Consider the following 18,598-nt stretch of genomic DNA (forward strand, 5'->3'; position numbering starts at 1 on the left):
ATTACAACGTGTTTTGTGTATTCCACTAAAGGGCTATTATCGTGGAATTTCTCTGAAATTACTAGAACTCTCCGAAACTATACTCGTATTCAAAACGGTATAAAACGGAAATGTACCAATGAAAAAACAATCTGTTTCATACATGTTGACTGCAAGCAAGTCATTGATAAGCGAGGGGTGTTTTAGACCCATAGCCATAATTTAAGATATAGTTTAAGCGTTCGCAAATATCCCCGACCTCCCATTGACTAAAGCGCTGGCACTCAAGGGGTTATCTGTGTAAAGGGGCGTGGCACCCAATGTGTTAAAAAAAGGGATTTTTTTTTTATATATATTTTTAAATATAAAGTTTGCTAATAGGGATGTATCAGTAGTATTGGCAGTGGTAGTAGTCGTAATAGTAATCCAGTATATTTTTTTATTTTCTAAAAAATAAACCAGTTCAACACACCACTTTTGCTTCATTTCTTTGATGGCTCAAATGTATGCTCTAGTCCAGCGTTTCCCAAACTTCTCCTCGAGGCACCCCAGCCGTTCCATGCATTTGTTAAATTCCACCACCAGCACACCTGATTCAACTAATAAAGGCTTGTTAAGTTGAATCAGGTGTGCTGGTGGTGGAATTTAACAAATACATGGAACGGCTGGGGTGCTTCGAGGAGAGTATTGGGAAGCACTGCTCTAGTCGATTTTGTGTTTTGAGCACAAAGTTCATCATAGATCTAGCCTCTTTATTTTGCATGTACAAAATACATGTACAAAAAAAAAACAATTCCGGGGGAGCATGCCCCCGGACCCGTCTAGACTAGAGGGTCCGAGGTTCACCCACCGCAGTCTCGCAAAGTCCTGTGGGAAACACTGATGTTGCTTCACTAAGTTCACACATTTCAAGCATCAGTGATGTAACGGTCAGAATTAATGCTTTTGTTCCCAGAAATACACTAGCTTTGTCCGCTAGCGTTAGCTGTTAGCAATGACAGCAGCCGGCTAGCTTGCTTGTTGGATTATCTCACATTCAACTATTAGTCAAACAAACCAAAACCATACGTTAACGTGGAAGCTCAGACATTTCAAGCATCAACAATGTGACTTTTCTGAATGAATGCTTTTGTTCCTGGAAATAATGTTAGTCTGCTGTGACTTGCACATATCTAGCCGTTTGCAATGACAGCAGCCAGCTAGCTCGCTTCTTTGATTATGTCACATTCGCTATTAAGTAAAAAACGAAATATGTTAATGTGGCGGGCTGTTGGGTAATGATTCACAGGCAAATAGTTTTTGGCTCATCCACAGCATTTTGCAATGTTTCCCTGCAAGTTCTCCCTCACCAAATGTACACGCTATGTTGAGATTAAATGGACCAGATGTGAGAGATCTTTTGTATATGGATATGTTGCAGTTATTGTACATTGTTTTTAAGCTTTTGTGTTAAGACCTCACAAATGTGAGAGGACCGTAAGTGGCTGTGGATGCTAACCCAATTGAATGAAGGCTATTTTTAAACCAATAAGGTGCTTTGGTTGCTTTGCCGTCGGGCTGATCTCATTTTGCCCCAGTAAATACAATCTCAGTGACGGGTTAGAAGGCTAAAGTTAGGTAACTGTAGGTTGGTGAAGCAGAAATCCAAGGCATTTATTTGGAATGAGTAATAAACACACACACACACACACACACACACACACACACACACACACACACACACACACACACTACATTGGTCTATTATTTTGCCACTTAGTCTATTTAAAACTGCACAGGTGTCAGTGTGTCAGTGTGTCAACAGTAGTACCAACAGCTTTTATAGTATTGTATTTTTCATTTGTTTTTATTTAAAAAATATTTTCTTATATTTATAATTTTCTTTAACGTAGTTTACTAAAAATATATATTTTAGCTTTAATTTTCGTTTTAGTTGACTATAATAACCTTGAGTACTACTGGGCTTTTTTCATTGTTGTGGGGAATTTACGTGACATTCCTACTTACAATGAGATAGCAGTTACCTTTTTACAATTAGTCTTTAAACTGTTTTCTAGCATGTTTATCTTTTTTTAAGTGTGGATAAATCAAATACCTTTTCCCCACCTGCCCAGCAAGTATAATATATCCTACCTGCTTGACCCGTTGAACCAATACCAGTCTGTCATTAATGCAGGCTGTGATGTTGTGCTGCTGGATCCATCTAGACGTTCTCCACTGCTATCTGATAAGGCCTTTGTTTGGTAACACAGAGGCGGCTGAGCGCTCACAGTGGAATCCAGGCATGCCGGGACAGGACGGCCCAGTCTGTTCTCTCTGTCTCTGGGCCTAGTGGACACTGTTGCTGGACTGCTCAGTTTACTGTACAATCATTGTTGCTCAACGTTCCCTGCTAGACTGAAGCAGTGTTGTTTCCCTCTATTTCTTTTTCCCACTACTTGGCTTTGTGGATGAGAGAGAGACGTTTTTGTAAATGTGCATAGGATGTTTACATTTTGATTTTATTTAATTACGGATCCCCATTAGCTGGTGCCATAGCAACCAGCTAGTCTACCTGGGGTCCACACAAAAAAAACATACAAAAACATTTATTATTGCAAGTCAGTACTCAACACACCATTATGAAACTAACAATTAAGATGGCTAAAATTACATGCAAGCACACAAAAAAAACAAAAAATCTACTGTAAAATGCAGCAGATGTTTTGAGGCAGGTTATTCCAATGAGTTAATGCTCTAAAATAAAATATCTCCTTAACCCTTTAATCGCCAAGGACGACTTTAGATGTCATTCCTCGCCATGCGTAATCTGCCAATGACGTCGTACAGCGTCTTTGAGATCAATATTTCAAAAATCTGTCATGGCAATCATATTTCACCCACGGAGACTTGAGATCTCCTGTAGATCTCCTCTCAACTCTCCAACGGTTCAAGACCGCCATCTGGTGGCCGATCGGCGAATCGCCAAAACCGGAAGTGAGCGGCCGGAAGTGGTGCTCACCCATATTTCGTCCGGCCACTCGCTATCGCTACTAGCGGGACTCCATCTTGATACACTGGACTTCGATCCGTTGCCAATAACTCGATAAACAACATGATTTGGACGTATATAGTATTATACAACCTGGAACTGGACCAACTAGATCGACATCCCATAATAGCGAACTTACTGCTCCACGCTGATCGCCCAACGCTACGAGGAAGCCCTGGTGAGTTTCAGCGTGTTTGATTATTATTATACATACGAACTGCTATGAACAACATATCACCCATACTACATGAATCATTTAAAGTCGGCCACAGACTTATAACCCCCCCCCCCCCCCCCCCCCCCCCTCTGATCACCAGCAGATGACGAGGCGTGACGTTTAGGACCTTGTAGAATTGAAATTTTAAATCTGACGTCAATCGGTATCAAACTACATTTGATGATCTAATATATGTATTTGTGGCTATAACTCACGTTCTATGGAATGCTGCAGAAAACGATAAAAACATATTTATACTTTAGACCATATTTTAGTATGAATGTGTAAATGAAAAAGTAGAACGTTGCTAGATCCTAAACGATGGATACTTGATGTTGAATGGGCCATAGTAATGTCAATTTAGCAATACAATTTAAAAAGTTATAGCCCTGCAAAGAAGGGGAACATCTCCATAGACAAATAGAGCTGGCAGAGGACGGTATAAGGATGGATATAAGCGTGGCAGAGAAAGGGTTAATAAAGCGTTGGTTTTTGGACCTGGCAAATCAAGCTGCCCACTACTGGAACCTCTAGTGTAATGCTCGTGCACAGTATTACTAAAAACAATCTGTTTATGTATAAAAACAGGAGTTTACTGCTCATGACCAACTTGAACAGCACAAGTATATTAAAAGACTATCTATTTTCAACGTTAAGCCAAGAGAGGCGGGCATGCACACTGCTCACATTAGACCTTAGTGAGCAGCCCAGTACCAACCGTGCTGCCCTGTTCTGGACCACCTGGAGCTTCCTGAGGTCACCACTGGCAGCAGATGACCACATTACAGAGCAATAGTCAAGATGACATAAAACTAAACTTTGCACTATCTGACATAAAAGGGGACGGGCAACAAAAGAAGCACATTTCCTGGAAATACCAATTGCTCTTCCCATTTTCAAAACAATATAATTAATATGCTGAGACCAAGACAGGGTGCAATCCAGCATCACTCCAATGAGTTTAGTACTTTCAACTTCATACTAGTACCCAGTCATGCACAACTTTAAGTTCTCTGCTAAAAACTTCATTAAGTACATATAATGTGTATACATGTATATAAAAGAGTATATGGTGTTGGCAACACATAAAATTAACATTATTTTCACATCCTCATTATTCTTTAGAATTTTTTTTTGATGAATGTAATGTATTGTAATGTAAGGATTTAGTTTAAAAAAAGGAAATTGGAATAATTGCCAAGACAACATTATAGACCACCGCAATACTTCCGGTATTCTGAAATCATGGGAGAGAGAGAGCGGGGAGAGAAAATTAATAAATGTGGATGAGAGCCTTGATATTAAGTGGTTGTAGGTACGGCTGTGGGGGTGCGGGAGACATGATCCAATAGACTTTTATACGCCTGAGTCTCCTGAACACGGAGAGAGACCAGTCCCAAGTCGATCGGCACTTTCTCGGCCGAGCTATAGTCACCTTTCCGCATCTACTCCCGAACTCTGCATGCACAGATTGATAAACCTAGAAATCGAGACACTCCGTGGGCAATCTGTGCATGCGTAGTTTGAGAGTAGGTGCAGCCGCGCCGCTCTAAACCACATTTCATGGGTGCATGAGGAAGGATAATAACGATAATCTAGCGTTGATTTCAGGAAGATTCGATAATCAGGCGAAAAATGACCGTGATAAGTGGATTCCACTAAAACGAAATTTTCGCGTCTTTTTCCTGGGATAACTCGGAAGCACCCAAACTATATTCATATTTAAAACGGAAATATACGGATGAAAAAATTATCAGTTTTTTGCACGTTGACCAGAAGCAACTCACTGACAATCGACGGTGTTATTAGATCCATAGCTATAATATAAAATATAGGTTTAGCTCTACAAACAAGGTGAGCGTTTTCATGGGGTTAATGGGCGGCAAGGCCAGATGCACTTCCCGGAAAGGGGCGTATCACCCAATGTGTTAATGGGAAATTCAAATGAGTTATTTTTGGCGATAGGATAACTCTAACCTACATCATTTTGGTCATACACACGTGCCAGAATTAATCTGAAGGAAATCCTAACATGCAAGGTGTCTAAATTATGTGTTTTTAATGGGGAATAAAAATACAAGTACATTTTTAGGATAAGATAACTCTAACCTACATAATTTTGTGTTTCTAAATAGCCAAATTTACACTTTTCTTGCTGTCTAAGAATGAGTGGCACCCCTTGATGTCTGGCCAAGGGGTTAAAAATGGTAAAAATCTGCCATTTTGAAATCCAAAATGATGTAGGTTAGTTATCATATCCAATAAATAAGCCCGTATTTGAATTCCCCACAAAAAAAACACATTTTAGACACCCATCATGTTAAGATTTCCTTCAAATTCATGTTGGCACAAAAGTATGGCCCGCCCTACTCTGGGATCCTCAGGGTGAAACTTCAAGGTTGATGAAGGAGGGGTAAATGTTGTCAGATTGAGGACAAAATTCACCAGGAGAGTTTTCTTGACTACTATAACGGACTCTGGGGGTTGGAGCTTAGACTTTCCAACTTTCAATTTGAAGGACCACCCTAGTGTGCTGGTTAGGGATGGCCCGATCAGAATCTGACCCGATCATGTCGTATTTTAATTGATTGGTAATGATTGTATTGGCTATATTATATACTTTTTTTTTTGTAAAAAAAAATTAAGAAAACCAGTAGGGGAAAGCTGGGATGTGTGCTGTTTTTTTCTTTAAGCAGAGCTATTAGATTACCAAGCATATCTGACCTACAGTGGATTTTTCTTTTATTATTATCTAGAAAAATACAAATATCGGCTCAGGATTCAGTATCGGCAGACATAAATATAAAATTACTCTGGCAGGGGGACTTGATTGGGACATCCCTAGTGCTTATAAACTCGCAAATATACAGGGAAATTGTATGACATTATCTGCTGCTCATGTACTATATGTCTGTACTTGCAGGCTGCAAGATGGCATGCTGTCGCAGCTAGGTTTTATCATGCACTGCTCACCAAGTTCCAAAACAGAATCCCAATCAGCTTTCGACACCCACATCAGTGACCAACGTAATGTCTTATTACCATGGAAACCTGTGTGTCGTCATCTTGTTTCACCCTTCTGTGTTCCCCAGCTTGACCTACAGATGCGAGAAACTGAGGAGCAGATCAAGGTGAGCTGGGGGGTGTCCCAGCTTGAGACCTGGGACATGCAGCTCACCTCCGCCTTACCACAGGTAACTGAGAGCACAGAGCCACAAGGCTCCAGTATAGAACTGCTGTCTGAACCATTGGTACTATGATTAATCAAGACTAAGACTAAGCCTTTGATGTTGGCGGGGTGGGAGATTCAAACTCCACCCCTAATTTATATTGGTTCTTCAAGGGGAAACACTTAACTTCCTGTTTACAACAGGGTTCACACAAGGTCCTTGAAGTGCTTAACACAGGGGGCGCACTAGTTATCGCTTGAATGCCAGCCTTTTGGGATTGATTTTCCGATTTTCGCGGAGCTATTTCTATATTCTATATTGGCTATGTGTCTAATACGCCTCTCGCTTATCAATGACTTGCTTGCAGTCAACATGTACGAAACGGATTGTTTTTTCATCGGTACATTTCCGTTTAATACCGTTTTGAAAAACTGAAGTTTCTGAACATTTCTCGATTATTTTTTTGTCATTTTCCGGCTGATTTATGAATCGTTTTCAAATAAACACTAGATTATCGATAGTATATGTGTACTTATGCACGCTAGAGAAGCGGGCTGAAAAATCGATTATCTATGACCTGGTCAGCGCTAACGTCATATACACACACGTTGTGAAATATGTGAAAAAAACATCTGATTACCAAAAGACTGGTAAAATAGATTCCTTACCTCACATCAGATGTTCTGCAAAAAGATTTTTTCAATTCCTGATCGCCATTCCAAATATCGATCGCGTTTATTGATCCAACATTATGTACTCGAAACACATATTCCACGCTTCTCTGAGGGTCCCCAATGAATGCAGTAGTCTCGGGTTACATTGCCTGAGAAGTAAAATGTGGAATCCGGGTTTTTTTCCCCCCATGCATTTCCATTGAGTCCAATCCAATGGGTGCAATACCATCCGGGAGACGATAGGGGGTGGTATTTGCCCTTTTCGAGGTCAGCCTGTCCCAATGATAACGTGAGGCTGGATTGATAAAAAATTTATGGATATCGCCAGTGTTGGGCAAGTTACTTTAAAAAGTAACTAGTTACAGTTACTAGTTACTTCTTCCTAAAAGTAACTAAATTACTTACTCCGTTACAAATGATAAAAGTAACTAGTTACTTCAGAAAGTAACTATTGCGTTACTTTCAAGTGTTTTTTTTACATAAACAACATACACAAATCTAAACTATTTTAATGTTGCTGTGGGACAAAGTGAGACTAGCCTCCAATCAAATGCCATGTATGTAGATATTATAATTACTATGTTTATATAGTGGATCATACAAATACAAACACAATAGATGTTTTGGAACTTTTGATATGTATTGCCCCTCAACAGGCCACAACTGGGCAACATTAAATTATGCTTGTTAAGCACTATACTCGCTTGTGTTGTCGATGACTCGCTGTGTGTCAGACTCTGGAGGCACCCACCCACCTCTACCTCTGATTGACTTACCATGACGTTTTACTCAACCTCAGCCAATCGCGCTGAGGTTGGCTGAGAAGAAGAACAGTATGCCTCTCGGTGCAGAGATCTGTCTGATGAAAAAAAAACAGCTTCAATCATAGACAGTAACGTGCTGCATTTTTTGGCAGTAACGGTAACGGCGTTATTAACACTATGGTCGCCAAAAACGCCTTACCACGTCATTCCCCGCCATGCTCATTCTGCCAAAGACGCCGTACCATGTCTTTGATATCAATATTTCAAAAATCTGTGATCGCAATCATATTTCTCCCCTGGAGACTTGAGATCTACTGTTGATCCCCTCTCAACTCTCCAACGGTTCAAGAGCGCCATCTGGTGGCCGATCGGCGGATCGCTCAAACCGGAAACAGGAAATGGAAGCTGGTGCTCATTCCAATTCGGTCCGATCACTCGCTAATAGTCCCAGGACTCGAGCGCGACACAATGGATAGTGATCCGTTACCAATAACTTGATAAACAACATGATTTGGACGTATATACTATTATACAACCTGGAGATGGATCGCATATTTCTACATCCCATAATAGGAATATTTCTGCTCCACGCTCATCGCCCAACGGCCCGAGGAAGCTACGGTTAGTTTCAGCGTTATTTTTTAACGTGTTCGATATAAACTGCTCTGATGATCATATCACCCACACTAGATGAATCATCTAACGTTGGCCACGGAATTATAAACGACCCCCCCCCCCCCCCCCCCCCCCCCCCCCCATCCGGTCAACATCAGATGATAAGTAGTAACTTCTAGAACAGGGCTATTCAACTAAATTGTTCAGGGGGCCACATTGTCAGAAACCCAAGGGGCCAGGGGCCGGACTGCCACGGCGCCTCCCCGTGCTATGAATATATGTACACTTGACACAACACGCAACCACATTTTCACAACTTTTATTTAACTACATTGCAAAAGTAGTATACTTTTCAAAAAAAGTGCTTCATTTATGTGCCACATCTGCAACATCTCCTGCAGAAAGTGCTTCATTTATGACTGTGCAACAACTGCAACATCTCATCTTCAACATTTCAATATAAAAATAAAATAAAAAACAAACAAGTGCATGATGTGCATCTGAACATTCTAACATCAACACTTGAACAAAAAAACACTTATAGTGCAGCTGAGCTTATGAAAAAGTGCTTCATGTCTGTGCAACAACAGCAAATCACAGCATCTTATTAGCACTTATTGTCCACTCTTAACTCTCAAACATCAGGGGGGTGGGGGGCAGACAGGCCTAGCCTACATACACACATCTAATGAGAGCGATTGCACTTCTTTGACTGGGCAATGGCAGAGAAAGAGGGTTCATAGGAAGTGAGGGCTACCCGCAAACAGTGATGCAAATGCTCATTTGTCAAGGAGGCACGTTGCTTGTTTTAATGGCATTCATGTGAGAGAAACTGGATTCACAGGTGTATGTTGAGCCAAACATTGTTAGCACAGATATTGCCAGTGTTTTTATTTTGGGGAATGTCTTGACATGAATAGACTTTATCCAAAATGTTGTGGTGGATTCATTCTCAAGTGCCTGCTTCAGAGCAGATGCTGCTTGCATGTCAATTATTTCAAGTTGCAGGAGACCTCATGGTACCAAAGCACCTCAAAGGCGCTAAAAACTAAATTACAAACATCTCAAAACAAACTGGTCAGACTACTGCTGGACCTTACTCCTAGAACCCACCTCACCCCTGCCCACTTTGACAACCTAGGATGGCTTAGAGTAGACGACAGAGTACAGCAACTTGCAATGGGCCTGGTCTACAAGATACACTACACGACCAAGGTACCCATGTACATGTCAAAATACTTCCCAAAGGTCAGTGAATACCACGATCACAACACCAGAGGGAGCTCCACAAATCATGTTAAACCCAGATTCGGCTCAAACAAGGGACTAAACACGTTTTCGCAATTATGCCACATCAATGTGGAACGCCCTACCCAAAGCTGTAAAGGAATGTGGATCACTACCCACTTTCAAAACCTCTCTCAAGGGACACCTACGGGAGACTGCAATTCAACACTGGCCCCTGTAAATATCCTAACCCAACCCCCTCCAATGTACAGTCATTTACCTAGTATGGTTTTGTCAATAGTCCAATGTACAAGTTTGTTTGTTTGTACAGTGTCTCCTCCCCCCCCCCCCCCTCAATGTACAGTTTTGCTTGTTTATACAGTGTGCCCCCCCCCCCCAACCACCTCCAATGTAAATCACCCAGTATGGTTGTCAATATCCCAATGTACCCAACCCCCCCCCCACCCAACCTCCTCCAATGTACAGTTTCTACGTCAAATGTATATACTCCCTTTTCTTGACTCCTTCTGTATCACAAACAGTACTGTATTTGCAAATCTGGTATGTCATAAATGTATAGATGTAGCAGTACTGACTATCTGTATGTCATGTATGTCATATATGTCCTGATCAATTGAAAATGGGGGACCCTGATGTAAACAAGACGAAAGTCTTTCTCTGGTCTGCATCCCCTTAACAATTGTGTGTATTGAGCTGTACTGTATTGTACCCATTCTGCAATCTGTTAATAAAGTTTTCAATTCAATCAATCAATCAATCAATCAAACCTTCATCAATGTGAAGTGATGCAAGGAACTCTTGTCCTTTTGTGGAAATAGCAGCTACATTGGCAAATGGGTTGCTCACAAAATGCATCAATTCTCTGGACATGTCAAATTCATCAAATCGACTTGCAAAGTTTTCCCTCAATTTATCAATGAAATCTGTCATTAATTGAGTGACTTTTGGCTCAATTGTGCGTGTTAACGTTGACATGAAAAGAAAAAAGTTAAATTTTTTTTTTTTTTAATTATCATGTAATCTTTGGCGGGCCGGTCAGAATCAGCCCGCGGGCCGCCAGTTGAATAGCCCTGTTCTAGAAGCACGTACATTTGAAAATTTGTATCTCGCGCCGATTGCTATCAAACTGTATACAATCATCAATATAATGCATTTAGGGCTATAAATCACGTTCTGGAGAAAGCTGCAGAAGACGATAAAAACATACTTATACTTTAGACCGTATTTTAGTATGAATATGTGAATGAAAAAGTATAACGTTGCTACACCCTGAACAATAGATACTTGATGTTGAATGGGCCATAGTAATGTCAATTTAGCAATACAATTTAAAAAGTTATAGCCCTGCAAAGAAGGGGAACTTCTCCATAGACAAATAGAGCTGGCGTGGGATGGTTTATTAAGAATATAAGCCTGGCGACCAAAGTGTTAAGATTGGAAGAGTAATCATTTAGATTACTCGTTACTGAAAAAACGAACGCCGTTAGTAACGCCGTTATTTATAACGCTGTTATTCATAACGCTGTTATTCCCATCACTGGATACGCTAATAAAAGCAATAACGCTTAAATAACGAGATTTCTCGTCGTTGGCACTCAATGTGTTAAAGTGCTTGATAAAAAAAAGTCAAGGCCTGGAATTCCTTGATTTTTTTTTTTTTTTAACAAGGTGCTTAAAAAGTCCCTGAAATTAAAATCTACCTGCATTGGAAGTTTTGTTCATCCATGATCAAATTGTTCTGAATCAAGATTTTTTTTTTTTTAATCTAAAGTGTAACTAATTGTCGGAAATTGGTTTTAAGCCATAAATATTGGATCAGACCCCCCCCCCCCCCAAAAAACCTGTATTTAAAAGTGAATTGTATCCTTTTAAATGCCCTTTTATAATGAAAAATAGTGCTTGGAAAAGTACTTGAAAGTCCTTAAATTTCATATTGCAATGTCTGTGGGAACCCTGTGAATGGTGTAATTTGAGTCTTGCACCACTGTCTCTCTCTCTGTCAGGGCGATGCCCACGGCTCCAGTGTGGCAGCAGTGAGGGAGAAGCTGAAGCAGCTGCTGTGTGCGGCGCGTCCCTCTGTGCTGCTGAGCTGCAGGCCCGCCCAGGCCACGGAGCTCAAGGTGAGCAGAGAATACACTGTATGAAAGAGCTGCAGGCCCGCCCGCCTGTACCCGTTCCGCAACTGTAAGTTACTTCCGGGGTAGGCCTGATTGGCCCCGACAGGCACGTGACGCGGCAAACTCAGGACGCGCAACGAGGCTGCTGAGAGCTGTCGCGTGGAAATAGGCTGTCTATTGCCATTCTCTAAGACAAACTCTAACCTTAACCAGCTCCTTAACAGCGCCTAAACTTAACCGTTCTAACCTTAACCAACTCCGAAACAATGCCTAACCTTAACCTTAACCTTAACCATGCCTAACCTTAACCATAGAAAGAATATTGCCATTCTCTAAGACAAACTCTAACCTTAACCAGCTCCTTAACAGCGCCTAAACTTAACCGTTCTAACCTTAACCAACTCCGAAACAATGCCTAACCTTAACCTTAACCATGCCTAACCTTAACCGGCGAAAGAATACACGTTAAAAAAAGAATCACGTTAAAAAAAAAATTTGATGGGATTCGAACTCGTCAACAACGGACCGCAGGATCGCAGGACCGCTGCTCTGCCAGGTGAGCTGAAGCGCCGAATGAAAATCATGGCGGATTAGGGCGGTTCCATAATTCCGCAAGCTCTGCCGCTCCGCTCCGCGGAGCGTGCCGCGCGGCAGAGAAAGTTGCGCGTCACGTGCCTGTCGGGGCCAATCAGGCCTACCCCGGAAGTAACTTACAGTTGCGGAACAGTTACAGGCGGCCCGCCCAGGCCACGGAGCTCAAGGTGAGCAGAGAATACACTGTATGAAAGAGCTGCAGGCCCGCCCAGGCCACGGAGCTCAAGGTGAGCAGAGAATACACTATGAAAGAGCTGCAGGCCTCCCAGGCCACGGAGCTCAAGGTGAGCAGAGAATCAATGATTTTATTTCGGTCTTCTTTTACAAAGCAATGTACAGTAGTAGAAAATTTATAAAATAAGGAAAATGACCGAAAAGGTGTAGGCTGAAGTCGAGGCTTATAATTGCCTTCCCTTTTTTACATTACATTATTTACAAAAAAAACACAATTCAGTACACAATTTTGCAAAAACAAAAGGTTACAAAAGTTTCATAGTTTTATATACAAATCGTATACACATTTATTTATGTTTTTTATATATATTTTTGTCATGATTTTAATAGTTATGTTACAATAAAATATAATTAGGATAATACCGTAATTCCTCTTAATAGTGACCCCGGCTTGTATTTGCTTGAACTGTAGCGGGTACCAGGCTTTTATTAGGAGGAGGCATGTATAAGAGAGAGGCCTATATTTCAAATTTTCAAACAGATCATAATGAATAAATCAACATTTTGTGTCGGTTTGAACCCAGTAAAATGTACTGGGTTCATTTATTGAAACCAAGTGCTGTATGAAATAGTAAACAGTGCAATTACAGGTGGTCACTGGTCATTTCAACGTTTTCAAAGTGAAATCAAGTAACTTTACCTTAGCAGCTCAGTATGCAGCTCAGTATATTAGTAACCCGGCTTGTATTAGGAGGTCGGCTTATAATTGCTTAGCTCAAGAGCGCACCCGGCCATTAATAGAGACCTGGTTTGTAATTGAATACCGGTCACTATTAGAGGAATTACGGTAATAAGGTTTTATATTTATTTATGATATTTTTCAGTACAGTCTACAAAACCTGATATTTTTATGAATACACTGCAACTTGTACGAACAAGCCGGGACTGCTTTGCATCCATCGTTGCTGTGATAATTGTAGTCCATTTGAGTACATCTCAAATGACTGAAAATGTGATTGACAAAACAGCTGTTCTAACTGATTGTGATTAGAGTTGTTCCGATACCGATACCAGTATCGGAAATGCCTCTGATACTGCCTAAAATGCTGGTATCGGCGAGTACCCTCTAATTCTTTGCTCCGATATCATTATGACGTAATTGATCAACAACACGTGCAGTATCTTCCTGCTGAGAGTGAGCGTTATAAAACAAACGTGTTTTTAATCGGCCGTGAATTAAAGTGTCAATGCCGTTTGTCATTTTAACAGCAGATACTTTCTTAAATTCCATCGTCCGACAGCGGTGTGACAGGGAGCTTGCTGGTGTTATTTAGCATTAGCTGAAGAGCTAGTTTTAGCTTAACGTTACCTTGGCTAATGTATAGGAGCCAAAGCACTCATGCGTTATACCTTATTTCTATTGGCTTAGTTGGCTACACTGTTTAGGTCTACATTTCAGAATACAATGGGACTTAGCTGTATATTTAGGTTATTGTATTATATGAATGTTTATATGTTTATTTTTACAACCTTACATTGAAACGGCATTAGGAATATTGATTGGATTTAGATAAAGTCATTGAACCGTCTTATTTGTCATAATAGAACATTCTAGAACATTTGTGATGTCACAGTATGTCATAAATAGAACATTCTAGAACATTTGTGATGTCACAGTATGATGTCATAATCAAACATTCTAGAACATTTGTGATGTCACAGTATGATGTCATAATCAAACATTCTAGAACATTTGTGTATCTATATTCAACAATTCTCTCAGAAGAGCGCATCTTGAAAAAGTGCTGAGCAGTACTGAACAGATAGACTAAACAACATAGATTGGAGCCTGTATTTCTAGACCAGGGTGCCTTGCCTACCGTTTTGCTGTGGAAAGAGCCGGCAAGTTGATTTACGGCTTTCAGGTGTGGAGGAATTTTGTCATGTGTCGAGTCAGCTGTGATTTTGGAGACTGGGAAAATACAGTTTTCTTACCTTGTAGTAGTGCCGTGAATATTTAGGAAAATAGCTTTAGGATCACTTCTGTAAAGAAAGACTTCGCTGTGGAAGAGAAATAAACCTTTTGGATATCTTTGTTTTACACCTGAGCGGCTGTGGACATTATTTTTCTTTATCAATGAACGTACTGCTCACGAGTAAGCAACTTTAACCAGTAGAGTTGACTGTCGGCCCTCATAGCTAAAGTTGGGACTATTCATAATCCAGCAATAATGGCTGCAGACCTGCAAGCAAAGTACAGCAAGTTGGCAAAGGAGTATTCCAAGGTAAATCACTTTTTCACCAGTACTGTTACATTCTTTCCATCTACCTTTAGCTCACGCTAGCTAACCTAGCTCACGTTAACGTGGCTAACCTGTGTCGTCACTGATCGACAATTAATGACATAATGCGGACAGCCATACCTGTGACAATGTTTAGCTTTTAGTGCCACATGTCTGAGGCGGAGTCTCAAAAGAGAATGTTGAATATTTATTGTCCTTAAAAATCACAACATACACATTACTACTAGCCAGAGCCTCTGCTAGGAGCTAACAAAAACGGAGCAGCCTGGATAGGAAGTGCAACAACGTGTCCGTGCGGAACCAATGTACCAACAACCATTCCGTGGGTGAACTCATTGAGCATAGTTGTCAATTAATGATACTAATACTAATCTATACAATCATCTGTTGTTGAATAAATACCATTACTTTCTAGTTATTACTTAACACTTTGATCGCCATGGTTAAATTCATAATTTACCATCCCTAGCCAGCTCTATTTGTCTATGGAGAAGTTCCCCTTCTTTGCAGGGCTATAACTTTTTAAATTCTATTGCTAAATTGACATTATTATGGCCCATTCAATGTCCTATATCCATTGTTCAGGGTGTAGCAACGTTATACTTTTTCATTCACATATTCATACTAAAATATGGTCTAAAGTATAAGTATGTTTTTATCGTTTTCTGCAGCTTTCTCCAGAACTTGATTTATAGCCCCAAATGCATTATATTGATGATCAAATACAGTTTGGTAGCGATCGGTACCAGATGAAAAATTTCAACTGGAGGTACTTCTAGAAGTTACTACGTATCATCTGATGATGACCGGATGGGCGGGGGGTCGTTTATAATTCCGTGGGCAACGTTATATCATTCGTCTAGTGTGGGTCATATGGTCATCAGAGCAGTTTATATGGAACACGTTAGAAAATAACGTTGAAACTCACCGTATCTTCCTCGCGCCGTTGGACGATCAGCTTGGAGTAGACAGTTTTCGATTATGGGATGTTGATTTAGATGAACCATTTCCAGGTTGTATAATACTATATATACGTCCAAATAACATTGTTTATTGAGTTAGGGCGAGCGATTGATTATCCAGTGTGTTGAGATGGAGTCCGGCTAACGATCGCGATTGCCCGGACGAAATATGGATGAGCACTTCCTGTTTGGCGCGTCACTTCCTGTTGGCCGATCTGCCGATCGGCCACCAGATGGCGCTCTTGAACCGTTAGACAGTTGAGTGGAGCTCACCAGTACATCTCATGTCTCCGGAGGAGAAATATGATTTCGATCACAGATTTTTGAAATATTGATATCAAAGACTAGTTACGGCGTCTTCGGCAGAATGAGCATGGCGAGCAAAGACGAGTTACGGCGTTCCCGGCGATTAAAGTGTTAAACAGTATCTGTAGCTGTAGAATTTTTTTTAAATAATTTATATAATGTACTTTTTTTTATTAATGTATGCACTGGTATCGGATCAGTATCGGTATCGGCCGATACCCAAAGCTTAGGTATCGGAATCGGATCGGGAAGGAAAAAATGGTATCGGAACATCTCTAATTGTGATTCTATAGAGCTATACATGGGGACATCGCATCAAACTATTTATCCTTGCAATGTTTAATCTATAAATTACTCTCGTGAAGATTTCAAGGGAGGAAAACACGGGTAAAGAGGGATGCGACTGTTTGCATCCCTTCACTGTTACAACAGCTATGTCCATATTCATATCGACCTGGTGTTGTTCAATAATTATACTATTCAATGTACAGTCAGACCTGTAGTGACACTATATTGCCAACCATGTAGGCCTTAGGGCTGTCTTAAATACTTCGAAGCTTCGTTCGATGGCACAAGCTTCGAACATTAAAAAAAAATCGAAGTTAAAAAAAAAAAACGTTAAATTTTATTTTTTTTACTTCGATTTGTGTGTGTGTGAGAGAACTACCCATCCCAGTTAGGACAGCCGAATCCCATCCAATCTTTCGCCGTCGACTAAAGACTCACTTCTTCAACCATTATCTGAAATGATTAAAAAAAAAAAAAAAAAAAAAAAAAAAAAAACGTGACTAACCTTACTGTCATGCACTTTTCCTAATAAACTAACCTACACTGTAACACGCAACACTTTGATAAACATTGTTACTCAGCTGAGTTGTACCCTTCTTGCTGTCTTGTCGTACAGAACTTGTAAGTCGCTTTGGATAAAAGCGTCAGCTAAATGACTAAATGTGTGTGTGTGTGTGTGTGTGTGTGTGTGTGTGTGTGTGTGTGTGTGTGTGTGTGTGTGTGTGTGTGTGTGTGTGTGTGTGTGTGTGTGTGTGTGTGTGTGTGTGTGTGTGTGTGTGTGTGTGTGTGTGTGTGTGTGTGTGTGTGTGTGTGTGTGTGTGTGTGTGTGTGTGTGTGTGTGTGTGTGTGTGTGTGTGTGTGTGTGTGTGTGTGTGTGTGTGTGTGTGTGTGTGTGTGTGTGTGTGTGTGTGTGTGTGTGTGTGTGTGTGTGTGTGTGTGTGTGTGTGTGTGTGTGTGTGTGTGTGTGTGTGTGTGTGTGTGTGTGTGTGTGTGTGTGTGTGTGTGTGTGTGTGTGTGTGTGTGTGTGTGTGTGTGTGTGTGTGTGTGTGTGTGTGTGTGTGTGTGTGTGTGTGTGTGTGTGTGTGTGTGTGTGTGTGTGTGTGTGTGTGTGCGTGCGTGCGTGCGCGCGCGTGCGGGGCCATTGGGTGGGGCCGGGGGACAAATACACTGGAGGAAAGTAACCCAGCTCAGCACTGCCCAAATTATATCATCACTATTGCCTGTTTGAAGGATATCATCCTCAAATACATATACACCTACATGCCTTGTAGAATTCCACACATAAGAAAGAAAGATACTGGGATGAATAAACAAAATAGGAAATAAAATTTAGATAAGGTGCTACTGAGATGTTTTGGTGAGTTCTTTGTTTTTTTGTGGAAGTTGCCCTTCTTAAAAATGCATGAACATTCACTGATAATTGGTCTGTAGTGGAGTCTACAAGGTCTACATTGCCGGACCATGTAGAATCCGGACCTTGTAGACTGACATAATTCTGTGCATAGTTTAGTCTACACAGGCCATATTTCAAATAATCAAAATCTTACTTCATTCATCTTAAACATTCTTGATTTGGGGGATTGGTAGTTCCCATGAAATCTGCAGTTGTTCAAACGACAACAGTGATCCACCTTGAATTAAATCACACAGCCGAGTGAAACCTTGTTGGCTCAGTCACGAAAGGGGCTACTTAATTAATTAATCCAACCCACTTTATTTATAGAGCACATTTAAAAACAACAAAGTTTATGAAAGTGCTGTACAAGTCCCACAACATAAGATAAAAAAAAAATATATATATATATATATATATATATATATATATATATATATATATATATATACAGGGCCGCCTCAGGGGGTGTGCGAGCAGTGCGGTCGCACAGGGCCTCGCGGGAAGGGGGGCCTCGCAAAAAAAAAAATTAAAAAAAATTAAAAAAAAATATTTTTTATTTATTATTTTTTATTTTTATTTTTTTTATTTTTTTGCGAGGCCCCCCTTCCCGCGAGGCCCTTTTTCATCACATACCTAAAATCTAGTTTTGCTTATATGCTTATATATTTCACATTAGACACGTTTGTAGAATGTGTCTGACTTGTTCCTGGGTCTGCACCTGGGTCACTATTGGAGCTCTGGTGCTCTGCAGCATACATAC

General features: G+C 40.6%; 1 protein-coding gene across 2 annotated transcripts in view; it reads left to right on the forward strand.

Moving 5' to 3' along the window:
* Window positions 1–18,598, forward strand: part of c2cd2 (C2 calcium dependent domain containing 2) — a 73,234-nt gene that overhangs the window by 17,958 nt on the left and 36,678 nt on the right. For both annotated transcript variants that reach the window (XM_084320776.1, XM_084320777.1), the window contains exons 4-5: window positions 6,320–6,421; window positions 11,702–11,818. In XM_084320776.1, the coding sequence (XP_084176902.1) occupies window positions 6,320–6,421; window positions 11,702–11,818 (219 nt within the window). The remainder of the gene's footprint in view (window positions 1–6,319; window positions 6,422–11,701; window positions 11,819–18,598) is intronic.

Source organism: Notolepis coatsorum, assembly GCF_963971535.1.
Source record: "Notolepis coatsorum genome assembly, chromosome: 8".
Taxonomy (NCBI): domain Eukaryota; kingdom Metazoa; phylum Chordata; class Actinopteri; order Aulopiformes; family Paralepididae; genus Notolepis; species Notolepis coatsorum.